Source organism: Lycium ferocissimum, chromosome 12 (assembly GCF_029784015.1).
Source record: "Lycium ferocissimum isolate CSIRO_LF1 chromosome 12, AGI_CSIRO_Lferr_CH_V1, whole genome shotgun sequence".
NCBI lineage: Eukaryota > Viridiplantae > Streptophyta > Magnoliopsida > Solanales > Solanaceae > Lycium > Lycium ferocissimum.
The window spans coordinates 18,308,335-18,320,457 of NC_081353.1; the positions used below are offsets into that span (position 1 = coordinate 18,308,335).

Here is a 12,123-nt window from a genome sequence, read left to right on the forward strand (position 1 = left end):
AGAAACACAAACACGACCTTTAATCCTCAAAGTCCCCTCACTATCTAAAATGGCCTCCTTGGCCTCTCTACTTAACACTGCATCACGAATTTTGCACAGCTTAGCATCCTCAAACTGCCTTGCCTTGATCTGATCCAGAAGCAACGATCTCGACTCAACACAAGCCAACACTCTACCAGAATTTGAGATGTCAAGTCTGATCAGCCCATTGGCCACAGCCTGAACATCCCTAGCCGAAGGCCTCTACTCAGATACCAATTGGGCCAAACTGCCCATACTCACAGCTTTGCGGCTTAAGGAATCCACCACCATATTGGCCTTACCCGAATGATACAAAATAGTGAAATCATAATCCTTAAGCAACTCCATCCACCTACGTTATCTAGAGTTCAAATCTCTCTAGCTGAACATATGCTGAAGGCTGCGTTGATCGGTGAAGACCTCACAATGGACCCCATACAAATAGCGCCTCCAAATCATCAAAGCAAAAACTACCGCGGCCAACTCCAAGTCATAGATGGGGTAGTTCTTCTCATGAACCTTCAATTTCCTCGAAGCTGTTACATCTCAGAAATTTTGGATTTGTTGCTTTGAAAGTAGACTAATGTCAGCTTAAGATGAACATGAAGTCCTTACGAGATTAAGGATATCATTAGGTAGCTTAAAGTGTGTACTATAAGATTTTAAAGTTATATGAATAGGTGAAATTTAGTTTGTTGAAGGAAGTGAAATGTAAGTCGTGTTTGAAAAGGTTTTCGCTACAGTTGAGCTAATATTTATTTGGTAATGTCTTGAGGGGCTGGTATAGGGCCTATTGCATGGTTAATGAAGTTTTATATAAGTACCAAGAAGGTTCCACAAGGGTTGGAAGTCAAACGAGTCAACGAGAATGAAATTCGGGAATTTCCAGTTGTACGGCCATTTGTACGGACCGTATAAATTATACGGCCCGTATAATGGTCCGTAGATTACTTCCGAGAGAGGGTGATTTCATGGTGAGATTATACGGTCCAATTATATAGGCCGTATAAATTATCCGGCGTATAATTGGCCGTATATCCGGGTCGGGCAGGAATTTTATTTTGTTATATATGGCCCTTTGTTCATTTATTTAATTTCCCCTTCTCTCTCAGTCTTGAGAGCTCCCAAAACCCTTCTCCCAACATATTTCACTCAAACCCAAGAGATTACAAAGATCAAATAGCAAGAATTAAAGTGTTCATGTGTTTGAAGGCTCCCTAGGGTTGGTAGATTTCAAGATTTACTTGGGTATTGTAGCTAGAGTTTTTGCAAAAGTTGATATATTGCTCCAAATCTTGCTCCTATGAGATAAAAAGGTTAGTTTTCATGCTTATTTCATGTTATTAAGAATGCTTGGTTGTAGCAAAACTTGGATGAAAGGAGAAATGTAGAGGATGAGTTCTAAATGTGGATTTCATGATGTTTATGAGTAGTAAACTAATTTGAGCCATGATTTTTAGTACGATATAGATATAATCTCATTAAAGAAGATAATACTGATGATGAGGAAGTGTTGTATGAAAATGTGCAAAAGTTGGTATGAAGTTGCTAGTATGAGTTGAATATGAGAATGAATATTAAAGACTTAATGGAATGTGATTACTTAATTATGATAGTGTGGATGTTATTATGGATGTTTGGGAGTTGTTTTATAATATGGTGGAAGTCGATGAAATAGGGGAGATGCTGCCCAATTTTCGTTAGCTCATGAATTATTCTAGTTTGGGTTTAAGAGTATCATTAAGGCTTAACCATGGTATGAATCCTTCTAAATGTAGATTTCTCAAGCTTCGACGGTGAACGTTAAGTAGTTAAGAAGATGACGAGGTATGTAAGGCTAACCCTTCTTTCATTAAGGCATGATTCCTTTGCTATATACCTTCTCATGAGTTCCAAAATGTCTTCCAAATGACTCTATCCTTAGAATTACTAAAGCTTATGATTCTCGACACTTTCACGATGCTATTACCTCCTTTATATGCTAGTTGATCCTCTAAGGGTAGATGTAATGATGATGACGATGATGATGTTGAGGACATGTATGTGCTCCCATGCATGCATATTTATATATTAAAGTATGACTACTAAGAACACCGAGCTTAAATGGCCGGGTATGCTATCTATCGCGCGCGCACCACTGCAGTTGGGTACGGATGACACTGAGCCTTGGTAAGGGTGTTCATGGTTCGGTTTAGGTCGGTTATTGATTAAAACCATAACCAAACCAATTTAGTTGGTTTTTAAATGTCTAAAACCATAACCAAACCAAATAAACTAATAACCACCGGCTTGGTTCGACTTGGTTCGATTTTTCGGTTTATGACTAGCAGCCATGAGACTTATCAGTAAAACATTAAAAAGTTGAAAAAGATATGTCTTTTTTTCTGTTCAAACGATAACTTTTATTTATAGTTTAAGGTGGAACATACAACATAGAAACATTTTCACTATTAGTGATAGTGTAGTACGTAAGTTACCCAAAGTTGCTAAACTATTATATATAGAGCTAAAAACTATCTTAGTAGTGGCTGCACCATTTTTGTCATCTTAATACACATACTTGGAAATAAAGTAGAGCATATGAGCTTTTAGTTGTTGTTATAAACGTACATATTAATGAAACATAAAGACTACCTAAAATTAAAATAAAATATATGAAATAAAAAAACTTTGTGTAATGATCCCAAACTTTAGGCGATGCTTTGCATTTTGCCTCAATTCTCCCATTTTATTAAAAAGACTTTGTGTAATGATCTCGAAACGACGATGTTTTCTATCATTATCCCAGGCTAAGTCACCGACTACAAGGAGTTGTTCTTTTCTAACTTTTGGAGTTGTTCTTTTCTAACTTTTAGGAGGATTACCCACGGAAAAAGTATTAGGGCATTACCATGTGCTTGAGTTGCAGCAAATGCGATGTTCTTGATATCTTCTATAGGAACCTCACAAATCTACAACTCTGTCCTTTTTATATGAAAAATATTAGAAGTTTAGGACCCATTCAGACAAGAAAAAAGAAAGGTATAAATTCGAAAAAAAAAGAAACAACCTAAAATCAAATGGCTGATAAAGAAAGACTAAAAGTTTAAGTCAAATACATTAGACTCTAACGTGAGCTTCTGTTAGTAAGGTTGCATTTAACACTTAAAAGTTAAAAGACTTAAAGATATGAGCTTGGACATATTCTTAAAAACATGGGTCTTAAACAATCATGTGAAATAAGTAGATCAAAAATCAAATTAATGATTAAAAGGTATAAAATATTTATAATTATTTATGAAAAACTAATATTATACATATAAATAATTATAAAATTTATCGGTTTGGTTCGGTTATCTATTCGGTTATTTTTTAATAGAACCATAACCAAACCAAACATTATCAGTTTTTAAAATTTAAAACCAAATCAAATCAAACCAAACCAAATGTTGATTTTTTTATTTGATTTGGTTAAATTTTCGGTTTGGTTTTGGTTTTAACCAAAACCGTGAACAACCCTAATTTCTATGTTTAAACATAATTTATTTTGAAACTTTCTATTTTACTCTTAATGAAATGATTTACAATTAAACAAATATCTATAATTTATTTAGATCATAAATTTTAAAAGTCTTTACTTTTTTTTCTTAAATTTCGTACCTAGCCAAACTATGTAAATTCTACTGAGGGAGTATCAAACTTGGGGCAAAAATTGTAAGTTTGGACGTGATTTTTGTAAATTATGTTACATATATCGGAAATTGCTTAAGTGGAATTTGCCAAAATGGCCTATTTAGGCACTTGTTCCCCTGTGCACCAATAAGAACGAAACCACTATGTTCAACAATCCAACAATGGCTTCTACAAGTCTGAATATGGTATTATATCTAAATTTGATTGCTTATGTGAATACCAAAATATGCAATAAGAAACAATAATTGAGATGGAATAAAAAAAACTAAATAATTGGTTGAGTTTTTTGAAACTTATTTATTGCTTTTTAATGGCAGAGTTTTCTTGGAGATTTCAACAACAACTGGAGTTTCAAGCCTTGTAGAAGACCAAGACATTGCATTTCCCAAGTGGGTTTTTTCAAAGTTTGATTTTTTTTCTTTCTATTACTGGCAGAATATTTTGAATTTTCTCTATATCCCTTGTGTCTGTGTTTCTTGTGATTCGGTTATCGCATTATTTCGTTGTTACTGATCTTTGTTCTAATGCTATGTACTGCTTTCATTTCTGTATTCCCTTTTTCAAATTATGCTTTACTTAAGCTGAGGGTCTGCAAACACTACTCTCCCCAGACCCCACTTGTAGGGTTTCCCTTGTGTAGCTGACATGGAAAACCAAGAATGGAGCTAAAGTATAAACGATAGAGTGACATGCTTGTTCTAGTTTTGTGCTATTGGTCCGTTTGAGAATGTTCTTCGATTTCTGTTGCCACCTGTGTTTCTTGTGCTTCGGTTATTGCGCTATTTCGTTGTTGTTACTTTTTTTTTTTCCTGTGTATGTTATGTACTGCTTTTCCATATCGCATTATTTCGTTGTTGTAACTGCTTTCATTTCCGTATTTCGTTGTTGTTACTGCTTTGAACTGGAGTTTCAGTTGTTGTAGAAGGCTAATAACTTGCATTTCCCAAGTGGGTTTTTTCAAAGTTGAATCTTGTGTAGCTGGTATGGAAAAACCAAGAATGTCTGTTCTAGTTTTATGCTGTCCCAGAATGCTAGGTATGATAATATAGCATAAAGTAGGCACCTCCCGCTCCCTTATGGCAGACACCTTGGCCTCGTTCATCTTGATTTGGCGTATGACAAGCCCCAAGAAGTCTACCTCCTCCTTTACGAACGAGCACTTCTCTTTCTTGATGTAAAATTGAGTAGTTGGAAGATTTTACGTAGATGCTCCACGTGCGAAATTTTCTTTAGTATTAAAGTGGAAAATATTCTGATTTTAGTGGACAATTTGAGGATTGGTATCAAAATTCATTGGTTTTAGGTTGACCTTTTTGGAAATTTGCAGCATTTTCAATCATAGAGGTAATTAGATGTTTGGCCTGAATTGGTTATTTCTTTGAATTTTAAAGTTAAATTACATGTGTAGTCTTGGTTGGAGTTAAAAAAAGACATATGTAGCTTAGAATTTCTGACACTTAGTTATTTTTCTATTTTGATGTTTCTTTCTGTTTGCATTTCTTTTTCGTTGAGTAAAGTATAGGTAGTTTTTTAAATTTTGCATTTCAGTTAATGGATCAATAGGGTTACATAGAATTTAATATATTAGATCAACAGATATCAATGTTCTGTACTGCCGTTTGTCTTCCTATGTGATTACTGATTTACAAGTGGGGTTTTTGCAAGTTGAATCTTTTTTTTATATTACTGGCGAATAAATTGAATGTCTCTATATCCCTTGTCTAGCTGGTATGGAAAAACCAAGAAATGAAACTAAAGGGTAAACAATAGAGTGACATGCCTGTTCTAGTTTTGTGTTGTTGGTCTATTCGAGAATGTTCTTCGATTTATGTTATCACCTGTGTTTCTTGTGCTTTGGTTATCGCACTACTTCGTTGTTGTTACTTTTTTTTTCTTCTGTATGCTATGTACTGCTTTCCAGATCGCATTATCTCGTTGTTGTTACTGCTTTCATTTCTGTATTCATTGTTGTTACCATTTTGAACTGGAGTTTCAGGCCTTGTAGAAGACTAATAACTTGCATTTCACAAGTGGTTTTTTCGAAAATTGAATCTTCGTTTTTTTCTATTACTGGCGAATATTGTGTGTTTCTCTAATCTATATCCCTTGTGTAGCTGATATGGAAAAACAAAGAAATGGAGCTAAAGGGTAAATAGTGACATGCCTGTTCTAGTTTAGGTATGATAATATAGCATAGCAATGGAAGAATTTGGAAATTTTCTTTAGTATTAAAGTGGAAATTATAGCTGATTTTAATGGAGAATCTGAAAATTGGTCTCCAAATTCACTGGTGTCAATTTGGCTAGGTTGACCTTTCTGGGAAATTTTTTAGTGGGTAGTTGAGTGATTTCTCCTTTCTCCATCGTAGAGCGGGGTTCTAGTCTGGAGGTCTATGTGTTTGCTTACCAGTATTATTATTTAATGCTAGCATTATCTTATTCTTTGATTCTATTACTACTGTTGTTTCATTTTCTTTGGCTATCTAAAGTTCTACACTATTTTACGGTCAGTACTTTCCTTCATTATTTTCATCATTGCTTTTTACTCTTGCTCTTCTTTCAAACCTGTTCTCGACCCGAGGGTCTATCGGAGACAGCCTCTCTACCTTCTCAAGGGTAGGGGTATGGTCTGCATATAGCTCACCCTCCCCAGACCTCACTTTGAAATGCTTTCATTTATGTATTTCCTTTTATAAATTACTTTGAAATGCTTTACTTAAGCTGAGGGTATATCAGAAACAACTTAAGTGAGGTAGGGGTAAGGTTTGCATACACTCTACCCTCCTCAGACCCCACTTGTGAGATTAAACTGGGTATGTTGTTGTTGTTGTTGACCTTTTTGGGAATTTGCTACATTGTCAATCATAAAGGTAATTAGACCTTTGGCCTAAACTGGCTATCTCTTTAAATTTAAAGTTAATTACACGTGTAGTCCTGGTTGGATTAATTACACATGTAGTCTTGGTTGGAGCTAAGAAATGACATATAGCTAATATTGTGGAAATTCTACTTTTTTCAACATTGTCCTCTATATGAATACTGTGAAAATATGGAACCTTAGTAATTGTAAGCTGAGGTCAACTTTTGCTGGGCATACTGGGTATATGAATATTGCGGCGGTTTCGCCGGGTGGTTCATTGTGTGCTAGTGGAGGAAAAGATGGAGTGATTTTGTTGTGGGATTTGGCTGAAGGGAAGAAATTGTACTCTCTTGATTCTGGTTCGATTATTCATGCGCTTCGTTTTAGTCGGAATAGGTATTGGTTGTGTGCTGCAATAGAGTCGAGTATTAAGAGTTGGGATTTGGAGAGTTTGAGTATTATGGTTGATCTTCGTGTTGATTTTTGAAGCAAGAGAGTGAAATGTCTACCGAGGGAACTACTACTTCTGGAAAAAACAAGGTAATGTTTTTGTTTGTTTGCTTCAAGAATGCTACTTTTGGTTAATTGTATGAAGATGATTGTGTGAATGCTGTATTGTGGATATTACTAGTTCTTTTGTAGACTATCATTGATATAGATGTCGAGGAGCAGTTGATAATTAGGTCTTTATGAGTGCTGAAGCAGTTCATAATCTTCATAAGTAAATGACAAAGTGTAGTTAGGAACTCTTGGTGGGGGCATTAGCTATTAGCCTATTAGTACCTTACAGGTCCACAATTCTCCAGTTGTTCTTGTTATCTAGACTTTATGGTATAGTATACCCGATGCTGTAGGAAACTATGGTAGTAATTCGAATAGTATTAGAATTTAGTAATACCATCTGAAGGTGCTTGACTAGACATGGAGTTTAAGAATGAAACAAATACTTTTGAAGCTTGTGGTCTAAAATAAGCCATAGATATCTATGTGGCTACAAATTATCTCATTAATGAAGTTTAAAGTAAAATTGTTTCTAAATATAGAAAGGTGTCATTTTTTTTGGGCACGGACTAAAAAGGAAAGATTGTTACATAAAATGAGACAAAGGGACTAGTATTCATCACCTGAATAATTTGTCACCTATGCTCTCATGAATTCCTTTTTCCTCTTTTTGCAGTTTCTATTCTTTTCTATTGATTCAGTCACTTTTTAGTACAAATGAGAATATATTTATTATATAGAACGGTTGCTGCCCTTCGTATTTGCAGGTTTATTACTTTCTACATATATGGTTCGGTTAACCTGATTTTGTATTTTTGTTTATCTTATTCTTCAATTCTATTGCTATTGTTGTTTCTTTCACTTTAGTTATCTTCACTATTTTTGCTGTCAATACTTTTGTTTCTCCCATATTTCATCATAGCTTTTTTACTCTTGTATTTTTCAAACCTGTTTTGTAAAGCGTTTTTCTTGAGCCGAGGGTCTATACGAAACAGCCTCTCTACCCCACCAAAGGTAGGGACAAGGTCTGCGCACACCTCACTTTGAAATGCTTTCATTTATGTATTTCCTTTTTTGATTACTTTGAAATGCTTTACTTAAGCTGAGGGTATATCAGAAACAGCTTACATGAGGTAGCGGTAAGGTTTGCATACACTCTACCCTCCTCAGACCCCACTTGTGAGATTACATTGGGTATGTTGTTCTTCTATTTCCCTTGTGTAGCTGGTATGGAAAACCCAAGAAATGGAGCTAAAGGGTAAACAATAGAGCGACATGCCTGTTCTAGTTTTGTGCTTTTGGTTTGTTCCAGAATGCACAATATTAGCATAGCAATGTAAGAATTTGGAAAAATTTCTTTAGTATTAAAGTGGAAAGTGTAGCTGATTTTAGCGGAGAATTTGAAAATTAGTATCCAAATTAATTGGTTTTAGGTTGACCTTTTGTAAATTTGCAGCATTTTCAATCATAAAGGTAATGTGTAGTCCTGGTTGGAGCTAAGAAATGATAATATAGCTTAGGGCTTCTGGCACTAAGTTATTTTTCTATTTTGAAATTTCTTTCTGTCAGCCTTTTTTTTACTGGGTAAATGTAGGTCAAGATTTTCAATTTTGCATTTCAGTTGAGGGGTCAATAGGATTACATGGAATTTAATACATCAAATAAGCATATCATTTACTTTGGAAAGATTCTTATCAGTTTACTTTAGGTAAAGGTACAAACAGATATCAATGTTCTGTACTGCCGTTTGTCTTCCTATGTGATTATTGATTTAATTAGTCAAGTCTTTCGAGGACTTTTCTTAGATGTTATCGATGTTCTTCCTATTGCATTGCTGTATTTTTCATACTGAAGAATGAACGGTAACATTGTTCTTATTAGCTAGAGGTTTACTTTCGTTGGCGAACAAATCGAGGTTAATAGAACAACAAGGATCCAGAAAGCCATAACTTTGTTTTATTTCATTGCAGCGTTTGATTAGAGAGAATTATGTGTGCATGTATAATGGTGCTTTATGCTGTATGCATTTGCTTAGTTACCTTTTTAATAAAATACTATGTGGATGTGGGATAGTTGCATGGTTTTTGATAATGAGCTTGTCAGTTTATTTAGTGACTGAAGCAGGTTTTGCACAAAAAATAATAACGTCAAAGTGTCAGGTCACTGAAACGAAGAAGGCTATAAATAACCATTATAGCTATCATTATTCTCAATCAGACATGTTTTCCCCCTAAGGTTTTCGTATTAGAAAGTTAGTTCTTTGGAGCATGAGCAAACATTCGAACATTCACTTTACAGACAATTTAATGCATTAGAAATTCTTATATTGAGATTCGGTTAAAAGAAATGTTGCCATGACTATGTGAACAGCTCATTTGATTATATACCATTAGTCACAAATGCTCTTCCTTCTTCCTTCTCAACGTTTACAGTGGATATCAGTCCAACATATATTGCAGGACAGGCACGACACATTGCTCGGGAAAAAACAAGTATACAAGCTCTATAGGATATAATGGAGTTCCCTTGACAGAAAATTCTTGTGATCCAAGTGCTGCTGCCAGTCAAAATGATCTTCCTCCACTTGTTAGTGCTTTAAAAGCGTCAGCCGAAGAAAATGCTGCAAGTTTTCATTTTCCTGGCCATAACAGAGGGCAAGCAGCACCATCATCGTTGACTCATCTCATTGGTTCAAAACCGTTTCTTCATGATTTGCCTGAACTTCCGGCGCTTGACAATCTCTTTTCGCCAGAAGGTCCCATTTTAGAAGCACAAAAACAAGCAGCAGCACTTTTTGGAGCATCGGAAACATGGTTCCTTGTTGGTGGTAGTACATGTGGAATACAGGCAGCCATTATGGCGACTTGTTCACCTGGAGATACTCTTATTATCCCGCGGAATTCTCATATCTCAGCCATATCTTCCATGGTATTGTCTGGTGCACTCCCAAAGTACATCGTCCCTGAATATGATTTCAAGTGGGATGTTGCTGGTGGCATCACTCCATCACAGGCAAGTAATGCATCATTCTCAAAGTTGTCTTTCCGCAAGAGTTAAATTATCTTGAATGCATAAGTGGGAAGATTTTTGAAGTGTAAATTATGCAAGCTAGTGACATATTTATAGAAGTGTTTAAAAGACTACTCGACTTGTATCCATGAAATGCTTTCTTGTTATGTAGGTGAATGACGCAATCAAAGAGCTAGAAATGGAGGGTCGAAAAGCAGCTGCTCTTTTGGTTGTCTCCCCTACCTATCATGGCATATGCAGCAACTTGGATGAGATTTGCCATATTTGTCATTCTTACAATATCCCTGTAATTGTCGATGAGGCTCATGGGGCTCATTTAGGATTTCATCCGGATCTGCCTAGCTCATCCCTCAGCCAGGGAGCTGATCTTGCTGTACAGTCTACTCACAAAGTTTTGTGTGCGCTCACGCAATCATCAATGCTGCATATGCAAGGAGATCTTGTAGATAGAGAAAGAATCAGTAGAAGCCTACAAATGCTTCAAAGTAGTAGCCCTAGTTATTTGCTTTTAGCATCACTGGATGCCGCCAGGGCCCAACTAAGTGAAAATAAAGAGGCTATCTTTGACAAAGCAATCGACTTGGCTCTGGAAGCAAGAAGCTTAATTAGTAAAATTCCTGGAATCTCAGTTCTCGATTTCCCAAGTTTTTCTACTTTTTTTCATATTGACCCATTGCGATTCACTGTTGGTGTATGGCAGTTAGGTCTTTCAGGTTTTGAAGCAGATGATAGATTGTGCAAAGATTTTGGTGTTGTTTGTGAACTTGTTGGGACCAAATCTTTTACTTTGGCATTTAACTTAGGGACTCAAAGGGATCATGTTCTTAGGCTTGTAGCTGGTCTAAAGCATCTATCAGAAACTTTTCACTTTTATCAACCTGTGAAAGATGAAGGCGAAAATGTAAATCGTTTTGTATGCCTTGATGATGTTAGAATGAGCATGAGCCCTAGAGAGGCCTTCTTTGCTACAAAACGTAAAGTCAACGTAAGAGACAGCCTCGGTGAAATTTGTGGAGAGCTTGTTTGTCCTTATCCACCCGGTATTCCAGTTCTAATTCCTGGCGAGATCATCACAAAAGAAGCACTGAATTATCTCCTGGAAATCAGAAGCAAGGGTGCTATTATTACTGGAGCAGCTGATTGCTCGCTATCATCAGTTGTTGTATGTGTTACGTAAGCATTCTTCAGGCACCTTCAGTAAGAAGACCGGCAGAAGTAGTTGAAGGACAAATGTGAGTTACTTTGGTGTTAGATCATATCTTAGCTTTTCCATACTGCAAGCAGTGCTTTTGGGTATATTTTGAGCTCGAAGGAACGTCTTTCCGAGCTTTCGATGGGCATTGTCTTGAGCCTATCAAAGGAACACCTCAATGAGACTATTATATTGGACATGCGTACTCTAGGTTTCTTTTTCATGAAAACAAAGATATTATGTTATGTATGAGATGTTGCTCGGACTCTGTAAAAATTTTGTCGCACCCGTGTCTGATCCCCCATGCACTACTTTTGAAGGATCCAACACACACCCATCGACATTTTTGAGGAGTCCAAGCAACATAGTGTTTGACACAGTAGTCTCTATTAGTGCTCGTCTCAACTTTGACATTCTTCTTTTTCCCATTTTTCTATAATGGAGTTGTTTTCTGCTCTTGAAAGCTGGACTACTGTAACAGTATTTTTGAAAATGATATAGTTAGGACTGTTGTTATGGTTAAAATGATACTTAAGGGATAAATTTGAGAAACACCACATAGTTGGTGTCACGACCCAAGTAGCCGTGAGTGGCACCCACACTAAATTTCCTAGTGGGCGAACCATCCCCTTAACCGATTATCAACCATTTAACAATTTATAAATCAACAACCAGAATTAAATCATAAACTTGTCTAGTCATGTCATAAATAATAAAAGTGCGGAAATTTAACTATTACAACCCCAAAATCCGAAAGTCATCAGACAAGGACTCTAAAACGTAACTGTCTAAAGAATTAACAACTCTCTATAAATGTAAATAAGGTCTGGAATAAAAATAGACATCAA

The 12,123-nt window shown here is 35.9% G+C and overlaps 1 protein-coding gene across 4 annotated transcripts; it reads left to right on the forward strand.

Annotated features, from left to right (window-relative positions):
* The first annotated feature begins 3,748 nt into the window (after positions 1-3,748).
* LOC132041051 (uncharacterized) lies at positions 3,749-11,741 on the forward strand. 4 transcript variants are annotated; one of them, XM_059431802.1, is made up of 5 exons: positions 3,749-3,878; positions 4,011-4,082; positions 7,046-7,092; positions 9,513-10,065; positions 10,235-11,741. In XM_059431802.1, the coding sequence occupies exons 1-5, from the start codon at positions 3,837-3,839 to the stop codon at positions 11,258-11,260; spliced, it is 1,740 nt and encodes a 579-aa protein (XP_059287785.1). In that variant the 5' UTR covers positions 3,749-3,836; the 3' UTR covers positions 11,261-11,741. The 4 variants fall into 4 exon arrangements, with proteins under 4 accessions (XP_059287785.1, XP_059287787.1, XP_059287786.1 ...); XM_059431804.1 differs by lacking the exon at positions 7,046-7,092 and having other exon boundaries at positions 4,011-4,086; positions 9,518-10,065; XM_059431803.1 differs by lacking the exon at positions 7,046-7,092 and having other exon boundaries at positions 9,496-10,065.
* The last annotated feature ends 382 nt before the right edge of the window (positions 11,742-12,123 follow it).

Bases quoted from the DNA above. Each gene is read 5' to 3' on its own strand.
- LOC132041051 (XM_059431802.1), top strand. From the start codon at position 3,837: ATGTTCAACAATCCAACAATGGCTTCTACAAGTCTGAATATG. The intron at 3,879-4,010 runs GTATTATATCTA...TTTTAATGGCAG, and splicing joins CTTCTACAAGTCTGAATATG to AGTTTTCTTGGAGATTTCAA. The intron at 7,093-9,512 runs GTAATGTTTTTG...CATATATTGCAG, and splicing joins CTACTTCTGGAAAAAACAAG to GACAGGCACGACACATTGCT.